The sequence below is a fragment of the Staurois parvus genome, unplaced genomic scaffold (assembly GCF_062004578.1).
Source record: "Staurois parvus isolate SC_StPar_1 unplaced genomic scaffold, SC_StPar_1.0 ptg000689l, whole genome shotgun sequence".
Taxonomy (NCBI): Eukaryota; Metazoa; Chordata; class Amphibia; order Anura; family Ranidae; genus Staurois; species Staurois parvus.
In genome coordinates, this window is record NW_028318485.1 from 430663 (window position 1) to 445690 (window position 15028).

The 15028-nt window shown below is 40.4% G+C and overlaps 1 protein-coding gene across 1 annotated transcript; it reads left to right on the forward strand.

The window, feature by feature from the left end:
* The first annotated feature begins 13599 nt into the window (after positions 1-13599).
* Positions 13600-14544, forward strand: LOC149446800 (uncharacterized). The gene has a single exon (XM_089652627.1). It carries the CDS (start codon positions 13600-13602, stop codon positions 14542-14544), a length of 945 nt encoding a protein of 314 aa, XP_089508753.1.
* The last annotated feature ends 484 nt before the right edge of the window (positions 14545-15028 follow it).

Here is a 15028-nt window from a genome sequence, read left to right on the forward strand (position 1 = left end):
GTAACGACTGCCGCCAATGGCGTACAGCTGGTGGGAGCCAGATGGAAAACGTATAGCGTGGTCGGACAGGCCGGGTCGATAACAACAGAGCAAACAGTACAAGACGGTAGACAAGAATACTCAGGTCACGGGCCGGGTTCAGCAACGGGAGGTCAGATAATGGGATAAAGCAGAAAAAAGTCTTGTCCAAGCCAAGTCAGTTACCAGGAGACCAACAAGAACAGAACAAGAGCTTGCTGCAAGGGAACATACAGGACACGAATGCAAAGAGCAACTGCAGACAGCAGGCTTAAATGTGATCAGCCACACCCTTCTGGAGGAGGAGCCGCAGAAGCCTGAAAGCATAAAGGCTCCCACCATGCTTTGCAGGAACTTAAGATGGATGCCAAGACATGGAGCAGCACAATCTCTGAGGAAAGGTAGGAACTTGACACTTTGATACCTTTTTGCCTGAAATTTCCACCTCGCTTAGTACATTTAAGGGACACTGCCCTAGTCAAGTGCCTCCTAAAGGAATAGTACTGGAATCTTTCTTGTTGTACTAATCTTTTGAGGAAATGTCACCTTTCTTTCTTCAACTTGGTCTGAGGTCTGAATCTCTGTGCACCAACTGGGCCCCAACAAGTGTGTAGAGGCTTTCAGAGTGGGGTCCAAAGCGACAGGGAGCCCGAAAATAACTCAGTGACTACTAAGGGGGTAGTGCTACAGAAGGAAAAAAACATTTAGTGTTCACATCTAGTTTGCAACGAGATTCATTCCTGTATCATGTCTTGCATGAAGGAAATCATTGACAGAAGACATTTTCCTCAAAGTAATAACTGAGAAAAAAAATCGTCACTTCTTTCTGTGCCCTCTGCTAGTCTTGTGATTTGACCAAGTTTCACAAGTGATCTTTGGATCCTCTCTCACACATTTCAATAAGTGAATGAAAGTAACTGCCCTTTTCTAAGAGATTTCTCTACTTGTACTGTGATAGCAAGTATTCTGAAGGTCAAAAGCATTTGTTAAAGAAAATACACAGAGAAAAAGCAGCGAGAGGGAGAGAAAAAAGAGAGATCGAGACAGACTGCCACTACTGGCTTATTTAACTTCTTTTTGCAATAGCTTTTTTACCAGGATACCACATTGACCCTCTGGTTTCTGTATATTGTGTCACTAGCACAGGTCATATATGCAGCTAAGGAGTCAGAAATAATGAATCTAGAAGGTCAGTAAAAAAGAAAGCAAACATGTTTTCAGAAGGAGGTTAGCAAAGTCAGCCTCCATATTTTTCTTAGGAAAAAATACTTTATAGTCTTCTAGAATATAATTACAAAGCAGAACTTGTATTGAGAATCATATTTGGCCATGAATTGGTGACAGGATGGGTCAATTTAATGACACCCTAGATATAGCAGGTTATTTGAGAATCCATGCATTTAATGCAACAGTATCTAATGGAAACAAACTGTTTTTGGAAAAGAGCACATTTCAATTCATAATGAAATTATTGTATCATTTGTTGTTGGTATCAGTTGAGCCAGTTGTCCTGCATTTTAATCTAAGGTTCCTTCCTGTTTTAATCCCTCCCAGTATTAAAATGCTAATGACATGGATAGTTGGATAGTGAGTGGAAACAAGGGATAGTCATACTGTCCAATAAGCATAATAAAATATGCTTTCTTAGGTAGATTAAACCCTTTTAGCATGTTGGTGAATTGTATATAAGGTGAAGCAGAGCTCAGTCACTTACATGAATCGTAGACGGGTCAGGAGAAGAAGGGGCTGCTTTGGTATCTCTATACTACAACATTCCAGGTATCTATACATTTTTTGACTGTACACACCTGTGTTTTCTTTTACTTTGAGAAATGCGTTTTTGTTTGAAAGGGTGGTGAATGATTTTAATAAATGTTCTAGTGTTCAACAATATTGTATGCTTATTTTGATTTGATTTTGATTTATTGATTTTTTTTTGTGCTTTACTTAGAATTTCTAACTTTGTTTAAATCGCTTATTAACTATTGGGGTTTTTTTGTGGGTTACTTGCTTCAACTAGATGAGCATTGACTTGCTAATCATTTTGTATAGTGCATTTTCACATAATCCAGCTAAAATATATTGTACCCCAAAAATGTTATACATACATGGTGGGCAAGCACAAATTGTACCTCCAGAACTCATGTGGTCTAGTTAGAACAGTATATTTTATCTCCAAGATAAAAATGTTATTAAAGTTTAACTGTAGAATGCCAAACTTTATTAATTTTATATTAATACAAGGGACAATACTTAAATTCATTGATAAGTATCCTCTGTGCTGGTGGCTGCTATGTTAGTTTAAATCTTCCATCCTCTGCCTCCCCCCATACCCCACAGAGGTAATCTTCCAGTTCAGTGGGGGTTAATACAGCCACTGGACCTGTCATAGGCACTTGTCAAGAGTGCCAACAGTGATCTCTCTCTCTGTCTCTCTCTCTCTGTCTCTCTCTCTCTGTCTCTCTCTCTCTCTCAATGCCAGCCAGGCATGCTAACTGTCATGTCCGCTTGTGCGCTCTACTAAACTGTCAACCGGCTGGTGTCATAGCTGATCACATGTGCAGCACCATGGCAGTTGTGGACTTTACACTTGTGGTCAGTGGGAAGAATTACCCTCTTACAGATAGCTAAAAAGATCAGTGGTATTGGTGGGAACTTATTGCTCATTGCTCAAGGAACCCCTAGCAACCTCTAGAGAAACCCTGATCTACCAGAACACACCAGTTCCTCTCAACCATTGATTCCCCCAGCTGCACTCCTAGAATGTAAGATGCCTGTTTGGTTTTATCCCTATTTGCAAAGCTTTACTTTTATGATTTGCACACATAGCTGCCTGATCAAACAGAGCATTCAGATGTACTTGTAAGTTAGAAACATCTTGTGAGGATATCATTCCACTATATAGCTCGGTGTCCTCTGCAAAAACAGAAATGGCGCTGCTAACTTTCTATTTTCTAAAAGTAAGTAAAAATGAAGGGTCTCAACACTGAACCTTGAGGTACACAACTAACAACCTTAGACTATTCATGTCACGTACCTGGTTGGGGAGCCTCACGTGGAGAGAAGGCGTCCTCTTACGACTCCCGCTCGGAGCCCCTGATAGTGGGAACAGAGGGCGCAGAGCCAGGAGTGGCACGACTGCCGGGTGGATCTGGAGCTGGCAGCAGGTAGCTGAAGACCCAGGAGATCCGGATGCAGGCCAGGTGCGGATGCAGGAACATAGGTGAAGCAGCAGGCAGGTATGGCAGCAATCAGGATGCAGACTGGGACTGGACACCGGAGCGTGGATGCGGTAGCAGGCAGGTATGGCAGTGACCAGGATGCAGGCCAGGTGCAGGACTGTGGGTGCAGCGGCAGGTAAGTATGGCAAACGTCAGGATGCATGCCAGATGCAGGACCATGGGTGCAGCGGCAGGTAAGTATGGCAAACGTCAGGATGCAAGCCAGGTGCAGGTAAGTAGATGCAGCAGAGTCAGACAAGTCGGGTCAGTATTAAGCGGGCAGATCAAGTACAAGAGAGCGGGCAAGCGGATGGTCAGGGATAGTCGGGGTCGGTGCAGGTGGAGTTCTTTCTTAGTCAGGTCAGATCAGAATACAAGCAACAGGGTCAGGTAATAGGTGCAGGGACATTGTAGACCAGAAGGCATTGATTGTACTGTATTGCAGGTTTAAATAGCCCGCCTGGCGGTGACGTGGGCTCTACTGCACATGCGTGCACTTCCACGCTTCTGCGCATGCGCGCCCGCACGCTCCCGTGCATCCGCACTCGCACCGCCATGACCTGAAGGGATCTGTTGCCGTTGCATGGCTGCACGGTGACAGGGTCCCTGACAGTGCTCCCTCACTAAAGGCAGCCATCTTCTCTGGATGCCTGCGCTTGAATGCCATGATTAAATCTTTACCGTGGCTGTTGGACTCCGGTTCCCATGAATTGTCTTTAGGTTCATAACCTTTCCATTTAAGTAGATATTGGAGTTGGTTCCTCCTTTTCCTGCAGTCAACAATTGTTTCAACCTCATATTCTTCTTCGCCGTCGATGATCATTGGTTCAGGTGGTCCCAATTCCCAACCTAGGAAGGGATTAGAGACTGCAGTCTTGAGCAATGATACATGGAATACGGGATGGACTTTTAGTGAATCTGGTAGTATGAGTTCATATGCTACGTCATTAATTCTCCTCTTTACAGGAAAAGGACCCATGAATTTGGGGCCTAACGTCTTTGAGGGACAGGTTAACCTTAGATTGGCTGTTGACAACCATACCTCTTCTCCAGGTTCCAGGACCAGATCCCCTTTTCTCTTTCTGTCAAAGAACTTTTTATTATCCAGGTGGGCTTTTGAGATTGTTTCCTGTAGCATCTTGTTATTCTGCTGAAGGAATTCAAAGGTATCCTGGACTGCTGGGATCGCTGATTCAGGTACTAGATTGGAAATGAATGCAGGGTGAAATCCATAGTTCGAGAAGAAGGGAGACTGTCTTGTAACCGAGTGTTTTGAATTATTGTAGGCAAATTCCGCCAAGGGTAAATGTGATACCCAGTCATCTTGAGAGAAAGATGTGAAACAACGAATATACTGCTCCAAGGTCTGGTTGGTTCTCTCTGTATGGCCATTCTTCTGAGGGTGATAGGCGGAAGAGAGTGAGAGTCCCATTTTCAATTTCTCACAAAGAACTTTCCAAAACTTTGAGGTGAATTGCACCCCTCAATCTGAAACGATGTTCCCTGGAACACCATGGAGCCTCACCACCTCTTTTATAAAGATTTGGGCTGTTTCTGCTGCAGATGGTACTCCTTTCATAGCAATAAAGTGGGCCATCTTGGAAAACCGATCCACTATGACAAAGATAGCTGAACATCCTTCTGATGGTGGCAGCTCTACAATGAAATCCATCGATATCATCGTCCAAGGATGGCCAGGAACTGGTAGAGGCCTCAATAATCCCTAAGTCTTGCTCCTATTACCCTTGTTCCGTATACATGTGGGACAGGAATTTACGTAGGCCTTGCACTCCTTCTCCCACTCAGGCCACCAAAACAGACGCTCTACTAAATCTAAGGTCTTGTGGACCCCGAAATGTCCTGCCAGTGGATGATCATGACATAGCCCTAAAATTGCCAGTCGGGTAGTTTCTGGTGCAAAGATTATGTTTGCTGACCATAGTAACCCTTCTCTAGAGGACAGGGTTATTCCTGGAGGGGATGGAGCCCCAAAAGATGCTTGCTGGATCTGCAAGAAAAGGTCTGGTTGTAGGAGGCAGAAGTTACCTGTTGAGACACTGTATCAGGGGTAGGTGGATCCTTCGGGTCATCAAACATCCTAGACAGGGCATCGGATTTGACGTTCTTGGAGCCTGGTCTATAAGTTATGTGAAAGCTGAATCTAGAAAAGAAGAGTGCCCACCTGGTTTGTCAAGGTTTTAGACGTTTTGCCGTCTTCAGGTACTCCAGATTCTTGTGATTGCTGTAGATTAGAATGGGATGTGCTGCTCCCTCTAAAAGATACCTCCATTCCTCCAAGGCTGATTTGATGGCCAGTAATTCTCGGTCCCCTACATCGTAATTTCTCTCCGCCGGGGATAATTTCCTGGAAAAGAAAGCAACAGGATGAAACAGAAGTTTCAAACCTTGCCGTTGCGATAGAATGGCCCCAACAGCACTCTCTGAGGCATCTACTTCTACCACAAAGGGTAGTGTTGGATCTGGGTGGATTAATATGGGCGCTGAGGTAAAGAGTCCTTTCAATGAATCAAAAGCGTTTTGGACTTCTGGTGTCCAACGGAATCGGACTCCCTGTTTCGTTAATTGACTGATAGGAGTGATGATGGCTGAGAATCCCTTGATGAACCTCCTGTAAAAATTGGCAAAGCCTATGAAGCGCTGTATTCCCTTTTTATCGGATGGTGCAGGGCAGTCCAGAATGGCCGAAACTTTCTGAGGGTCCATTTTGAAGCCTTCAGTGGATATAATTAGTCCTAGGAACTGGATACTCTGCCGTTCAAATTCACATTTCTCCGGTTTAGAGTAGAGTCCGTGTAGTCGGAGGTGACCAAGGACCTTCTGCACATGACCCTGGTGAAGCTCGATGGATGCAGAAAAGATCAGGATGTCATCGAGACACACAATCATGAATATGTCTAGAAAATCCCTGAAGATGTCGTTCACTTGATGCTGGAAGGTTGCAGGAGCATTGCACAGTCTGAAGGGCATAACTAAATATTCATAGTGCCCAAACCTGGTACGGAAGGCTATCTTCCACTCATCTCCTTCTCTGATCCTTACGAGATTGTAGGCCCCTCTCAAGTCTAATTTAGTGAACACAGTCCCAGATCTGAGCCTCTGGAAGAGTTCTGGGACTAGTGGCAGAGGATATCTATTCTTCACCGTGATATTATTTAATTCCCGGTAATCCACACATGGACAGAGGAAGTGATCTTTCTTTTCTGCAAAGAAGATTCCTGCCCCTGCTGGTGAGGTAGAAGGGCGGATGAACCTCTTTTTGAGATTATCCTCAATGTAGTCCTTTAATGCCTCCAACTCACGTTCTGATAGCGGAAATATTCAACCAAAAGGAATCTCAGCTCCAGGTTAAGGTTTTTGGTTAAGGTGATTTACGAGGGTCCTCACTTTGTGGAGCCAGTCAAATTCAGGGTCACTCCAAGGACGACCTAGTGTGTTTTCATTGAAATGCATAAAACGCATTATACACTCATATATTTGCCTGGCCATGGCAGCAGAGAACACGGGCATATGAATCGGGTCTGTGGACCAATACAACCACAATTCACTTTTTTTTAGTAATGCCCATGTTGAGGGTTAGGCCCAAAAAAACTTTAAATTCGGAAACCGTAATGGGTTTCCATGCGAATGGTCTGGCAAGGTTTGAATTTGGGTTGGCAGCGATAAACTGTTATGCATATAAATTGCTTTGATCCACAATCAATGCATACAGATCTTCCATGAAAAACTTCTCCAAAAAATCAAGGGTAATATTTAAATTTGCTGTTTCTACCTGAATTCCAGGTTGGCAGTGAATGGGGAAAGTATGGGTGCTGCAAAATTTGTGGGCTGCCAATCATGATGTGCAAGCACATCCAGAAGGATACTAGGGGCTCTACAGGGCTGTGTGCGAATTCTTGGTGGTTGCCGGACAATACTTGTGCTTGCCACCGCACCAGCTTGTACTGCACTTATGGGACTCGCCATGTCACCAAGTGATACTGTAGTGCTGGTATGTGAAATACCAGCATGTGCTAGGCCGCTGGTGCTCGCCAGTTCACCAAAAGGTAGAGTGGCACTAGCACTGGCACTCAGCAGCATATGAGAGTCATCATGCATTTGGAACATCTCAGAAACCCGGGAATAGGGTCAGGTACACCTGATCTTAGCAGGGACCTCTTCTCCATCGTCTGAGCTATCTGTTAGGGTGCCGCTGCAGTCGCAGTCTACAGGTTCGTATTCTGAGGCTGATTGTGTCAGGGAGTCTTCCCCTTCGCTCTCACCTGACATGCTCAGAATCCTGTAGGTCTCTTCACTAGAGTACCTTTCCATGTACATTTTTGTCACTAAAAAACTCGCCATGCCTGTTATGAAATACGTTGGACTGTCTACTTGCAAAAAGGGGTCATTTGGGGGATTTCTGTACTGTCCTGACATTCTTGGACCTCAAGAAATTAGATTGGCTGTCAGTACTTCTGGATTGATCAGTTTTCAGATATATCCCATAGTTTGTGAACTCTATAACTTTCCTTCAGACTAAATAATAAATACTAATTTGGGTTATTTTCACCAAAGAAATGCAGCAGAATACATCTTGACCTATGTAGCGATCCCCCCGAAGGGGCTGCTTAAGTTTGTTCAGTCCTCCACTCTGCCTCTTGACCCCAAGAACTGGCTCCTTTAATGGCTCTTCTGATTGGCTCTCTTCCGATTACATTCTGAGAGGAGAAGGGAGGGGCTGAAATCCCTCACTGCCTTGTGTGTATCCAGTGCAAGTGTTAAATTTCACAGGTGATACAGTCAGCAGGTTACAGCAGGCACAGATAGGATTCATTTCCTCCGCTACACCTACATTTATGAAGAACAATTATTTATTTGCAAACTTTTATAACAGAAACAAAGAAAAACGTCAGGGTTTTTTTCAACATTTTTGGTCTTTTTTTGTTAATTTAGCAAAAAATAAAACCCCAGCAGTGATTAAATACCACCAAGATAAAGCTCTAATTGTGTGAAGAAAATTATAAAATTTTAGTTTGGGTACAATGTTGTATGACCGCGCAATTGTCATTCAAAGTGTGACAGCGCTGAAACCTGAAAATTGGCCTGGACAGGAAGGGGGTGAAAGTGCCCGGTATGGAAGGGGTTAAACAGTGGAAACCCTATGTAATATACAATAATAATAATAAGTGACACATCAGGCAGTTTAACTCTGCGTAAAGAAATTTCAGTTTTGAAGGCATTGATTCCTATTTTCTACATAAGGTCTAAATGGTTTAAATGCTCTGTCACAAAACCTTTCATTAAACATATATTTCTCAATAGCTACAAAACATATCAAATCACTTTATGTGCACCAAATGCTTTTGCAACGCCAGTTGTTACCTTTAAAATGTAGTGATGACATAATCATTAAGCCGCCTACAGTGTGAGATCTATAGTACCATTGCCTCGGTGCATTTTTTGGAAAGGGTCAGATACTTTTTTTAATGCAAAAAGTTGCATTTTTGGTTCTATAGACTTCAATGGAAACGCTGCAAAAAAGCATGTAGTGCATTTTTGCCACGTTTTTGAGGCGTTTTGTGTTTTAAATCTGCTTAGCGACAAGAAAAATTGTAAAAAATGAAAAAAAACCCCACAAAACTCACAAAAAATGCAAGTGCAAAAACCGCAACACAAAACCCAATGCAGAAACGGCTCAAACGCAAACTGCATAGGTGTGAACCTCTCCTTACTAATGATTTGTACCGGGGGAAATGATATCTCTCTCTCTGGCGTCTATACCTCTTTTAATACAAGAGAAGATTTTTCTTACTTTATAAATAGTTACATTTTTAAAGCAGAAAATATCTGTTATCTGTTTTGGAATCTAGTGAGCCAACTATCACTTAGTTTTAAATGTGCTCCCTTCCTGTTCTAGAGCCTCCCAGTATTAATATGTTAATGACTGGGATGGGGGAGAAAGCCAAAAAAAAAGCCAAACTGACAATAAGATTTTTGAAAACATACCTTTTGTTATGTAGATTGCAAATCCAAGAGACCTTATGTTGGATTACTTGCATTTAAGGTGAGGCAGAGCTCAGCCAGATACAAGAATTACAAGAATTACAAGCAGATCAGGAGAACAAGCTGCTGAGACATCTCTATACTACACCATTTAAAGGTATGAACACATTTTGCCAGTATATTTGTGTTGGAATTTTAAATTTTTTTTGCAAATGTATTACAGATTGGATGTTTTGTTACTTTTTTCATTTTATCACTCTTGTATGTAGATTGACATTTGTGAAGAGATTTGACTAATGAAATAATTAATCTTCCAGAATGTCCTTCACACTTGGCTTTCATGTTGACCCTCTTGCTTCAATCATTTGCCACTAACCTAAGAAAAGCGGACAGATGAGAATTAAAGACTTCTGACTATGCACTCTTTTTAAAGTAACAGAATACGAAAATATTGATGCCAGCAGGTCAGCATACTAGAATGTCTAAAAAGACAGTAAAGCCTAAATCTGATCAATGCTTCATTTCGGGTCATTTAATTGAGGTTGAAATGGTTAGACCTTTGCCAACCTGCATATGACTGGTTATTTTAAAACTGTATTTTTTATAAAGCTATGTACAAAGAAAAAAACCCAAAGTATCTGTTGGCCATTTCCATTGATATTAAAATCATAGTGTCATCACTTTTGGTATCTATTGACCCAGTTATTCAGTTTAAAATGTGCTTCCTTCCTGTTCTATTCCCTCCCAGTATTAATATGTTAATGACCGGGATGGTGAGAGAAAATAAAGAAATGATTTTTAAATGATCAATACTCATAAGGTCCAGTATGTCCTACACAATTGGCTGTCATGTTGACTCTCCTGGCTTCAATCATTTGTCACTAATCTAGAAAAAGCGGACAGATGAGAACTAATGACTTCTGACTATGTACTCTTTTTAAAGTAACAGAATTGGAAAATATTGATGCCAGCAGGTCAGCATAATAGCTAGACAACCAGAATGTCTAAAAAGACAGTAAAGCCTCATCCATGCTTCATATCGGGTCATTTAATTGAGGTTGAAATGGTTAGACTTTTACCAACCTGCATATGATTGGTTATTTTAAAATTGTGTATTTTTTATAAAGCTATGTAGAGGGAAAACAATTAGCATGATTTGGGAAAAGACCACAAAGTATCTGTTGGCCATTTCCATTGATATTGAAATCATAGTGTCATCACTTTTGGTATCTATTGAGCCAGTTATTCAGTTTTAAATGTGCTTCCTTCCTGTTCTACTCCCTCCCAGTATTAATATGTTAATGACTGGGATGGTGAGAGAAAACAAAGAAATGCCAAACTGACAATAAGGTTTTTGAAAACATTTATTTTGTTACATAGATTAAACCATTTGCAAATCCAAAGAGACCTATGTTGGTGAGTGATGGCTATTTGTATTTAAGGTGAAGCAGAGCTCAGTTGGTTACAAGAATTACAAGCAGATCAGGAGAACAAGGTGCTGCTGAGACATCTCTATACTACACCATTTAAAGGTATGAACACATTTTGCCAGTATATTTGTGTTGGAATTTTAAATTTTTTTTGTCAAATGTATTACAGATTGAATGTTTTGTTACTTTTTTCATTTTATCACTCTTGTATGTAGATTGACTTTAACATTTGTGTTTATTTTTTACTGATGATTGTATTTGTTTTTTACGTTACAAAAATGTAAACTTTGTCCAAAACTTACATTGTGTGATTTTGTTGATGGAAACAAATGGCTATAGCCAACAACACTGATGCCAGTGGAAAGCTTTCCCTGCCAACAAATCACAATGATTACTGTTGTCGACTATAGCCGGCATCACTAATTGTTTGGGTAAAACCCGACAGGCTGGTTGTACGCAAGTTGATTGGTAGATGGACTTGTGTACAACCAGGAAGCCCATACATGGATTGAAATTTGGCCAGTCCCTGCTGAACTGGCCGAATTTCAATCCATGTATGGTCAGCTTAAGAGAAGATGATAATCTGGTTGTTCTCACTCACTCCCATAAATGTTCAGTAAACACTGGAATGGTATAATCTGTTGTAAGCAGGGGCGGACTGACAACTCATGGGGCCCCTGGGCAATAGGGGATCATGGGGCCCCTGAGTCCTTGCCCAAACTCAAAAAAGCCTATGAAAAAGGTACCAGGGGCATCTCATGGGGCCCCCTACTGACCCCGGGCCCTTGGGCAGTGCCCGAGTTTACAAATGGTCAGTCCACCCCTGGTTGTAAGAATACAGCCAACAAAAAGTTGCTCAGTGTTGTTCTAAAACATTGAATGAAAATTGCTCTGAAAATATTTCATACAAATTAGGAAAAGAGATTGGTTAATATTTTGCATGTAGACATAAATAGACTGTGCCTTTATAGTAATGTTTGGGGAAACATTTTTCTTTCTTGAACATGTGTATTGCACCATTTGTCAAGAGATCTGGCCAATGAAATGATCAACCCTCATAAGGTCCAGTATGTCCTACACACTTGGTTGACTGGTTCGTCCTCTGAACTCTAATGACTCTCCACCCGCTATTTTTAAGGTTGCATAATAGCTAGACAACAATTTTTAAAAGATCAGCAATGGCAGCCTCTGTGTGTTTTTCAAGATAAGTGTACTCCTTAGGTATCCTTATAAAGCTTAAATAGCATCCATGCTGTTGCACCATTTGTCAAGACATTTGGTCAGTTTAATGATCAATCCTCATAAGGTCCAGTATGTCCTACACAATTGGCTGTCATGTTGACCCTCCTGGCTTCAATCATTTGTCACTAATCTAGAAAAAGCGGGCAGATAAGAACTAATGACTTCTGACTATTTACTCTTTTTAAAGTAACAGAATGGGAAAATATTGATGCCAGCAGGTCCGCATAATAGCTAGACAACCAGAATGTCTAAAAAGACAGTAAAGCCTAAATCTCATCCATGCTTCATATCGGGTCATTTAATTGAGGTTGAAATGGTTAGACTTTTACCAACCTGCATATGATTGGTTATTTTAAAACTGAGTATTTTTTTATAAAGCTATGTAGAGGGAAAACAATTAGCATGATTTGGGAAAAGACCACAAAGTATCTGTTGGCCATTTTCATTGATATTGAAATCATAGTGTCATCACTTTTGGTATCTATTGAGCCAGTTATTCAGTTTTAAATGTGCTTCCTTCCTGTTCTACTCCCTCCCAGTATTAATATGTTAATGACCGGGATGGTGAGAGAAAACAAAGAAATGCCAAACTGTCAATAAGGTTTTTGAAAACATTTATTTTATGTAGATTAAACCATTAGCAAATCCAAAGAGACCTTATGTTGTTGAGTGATGGCTATTTGTATTTAAGGTGAGGCAGAGCTCAGTCGGTTACAAGAATTACAAGCAGATCAGGAGAACAAGGTGCTGCTGAGACATCTCTATACTACATCACTAGGAGGTATGTATACATTTTGACCGTACATTTGTGTTGGATTTTTAAATTTTTTTTTTTTGTCAAATGTACTACAATTTGGATGTTTTATTATCTTTTTTTTTTACATTTTATCACTCTTAGGGTGACTTCCACATTTGTGGTTATATTTACTGATGATTGTAATTGATTCTTACATTGCTTTTTAAGCTTTGTTCAAAACTCACATTGTCTGTTTTTGTTGCTGACACTCTGGAAACAAATGGATAATTATTACAATAAATAGGCAATAATCAGGCTAACATAACATAACACCATAGCTAAAAGAGGTGAAATTTTGTGGCAAAAGAAAAAGTCATGATTGGCAAATTATTTCCAAATAATCAGAAGCCATTTTATTTGCATTGCATTCTCAAAACATAGCTCCAAAATTAACCTATTTTTACCTTTCCTATTGACAGCAGCTCATTTTACCAAAATAGAGACATTTTGTTGAATTTTTCCAGTGATAGAATAAAATTCTCAATCAGTCTCATCCTCTCATCTGTGAAAACCACTAGGGATTTTGGTTTGGAAAGTTGGTTTTGTGATGGATAGATAAGCAGTTCTGAATGCCTAGTCTAGCGGGTATGATTATCTAATCTCTCAGTTCTTACTACATGAAAATAGTTGTCTGTCACCATATTGATAAACCATAGATGGGAAATGGTTTAAATGACAAAAATGGCATCTATCTATACCTTGTAAGAAAAAAATTAATTTCATGCTTTACATTCATTGTGGGCTGAATGAATTCTCATTTCACTCTGTTAATAATATCATGGCTCTGTTTAAACATTTATTTTTATTTTTCATTTAGGAGAATTAAGAAGTTACCATTCATCTTCTGCTGTGAAAAATATACCCAAGCTAAAGAGATTTTCATCAATACATCATGAGTCAAGTAAGAGAGAAGCCATATCAGTGCTCTGAGTGCCAGAAACGTTTTACTTTGAGATCAAGCCTCAGAGATCACAAAAGAATTCACACTGGGGAGAAACCATTTAAATGTTCAGAATGTGACAATTGTTTTTCACAAAGAATTACTCTTACTCAGCACAAGAAAATTCACACAGGAGAAAAGCCATTTTCTTGCTCCGAATGTCATCAGGATTTTTCAAGAAAAGAAACACTAATCATTCACCAGAGAATTCACACCGGAGAGAAACCTTTTAAATGTTTACATTGTGACAAACGCTTCTCTCATAAGCTTAGTCTTGTTGCACACCAGAATACTCATACAGGAGAGAAGCCATTTAAATGTTCAGAATGTGACAAGTGCTTCTTACGGAAATCTAATCTTGCTCAACACCAGAAGATTCACACGGGAGAGAAGCCATATAAATGTTCAGAATGTAACCAATGCTTCTCACAAAAGCAGCATCTTGCTAAACACCAAAAGATTGGCAAAGGGGAAAAGATGCTTAAATGTTTCTCTCGAGGCTGCAGTATTCATAAATACCAGAAGACTAACAAAGATGAGACACTGTTTAGATGTTTAGAATGTGACAAGTGTTTCTCAGAAAAGTCTAATCTTACTCGACACCAAAGAATTCACACAGGAGAGAAGCCATTTAGATGTGGTGTGTGTGACAAGAGTTTCTCAAACAAGACAAATCTTATACATCACCAAATGGTCCACACCGGAGAGAAGCCATATTCATGCCCTCAATGTGACATGTGCTTCTCACAAAAGTCTAATCTTACTCGACACCAGAGGGTCCACACAGGAGTGAAGCCATTTAAATGTTCAGATTGTGACAAGTATTTTTCAAACAAGGCAAATCTTATGGAGCACCAAAGGTCACTACACAAAATGGAAGGTATTTTTGTTTTCTGAATGCGATATATGATAAAAAGGAACACAAGAAAAAAAGGAATATTCGTGATATGCAATATACAGTAAACACATTTTGCAACGCGCTCAACACTGTTCTTGGATCAAAGGCCAGTTTGTCAAGGATGCATGTGCATTTCAGATTGGTTCAATATATCTTGCTGTTTGAAAGTTCTCCCCACTTCCTGTCTGGTGAAAAGTCGATTGGACGTTTAGAATGTGACAAATGCTTCTCACAAATCGGACATCTTATTTGACACCAGAGAATTCACACAGGAGAGAAGTCTTGTGAAGATACGGACAGGATTTTCTCGTAAAAGGCAGAACTTTTCAAGAGGGTGGTAAAAAATTTGAAATGCAGTAAAACTTTGATCCAACATCAAAAACTCTTCAAAAGAAATGAAGCTATTTCAAAATCTGGATTATTACAAGTATTTTATAAAACTTACCCACCTGGACTAACATCAGAAAATTCATGAGAATGCTC

Bases quoted from the DNA above. Each gene is read 5' to 3' on its own strand.
- LOC149446800 (XM_089652627.1), top strand. From the start codon at position 13,600: ATGAGTCAAGTAAGAGAGAAGCCATATCAGTGCTCTGAGTGCCAGAAA.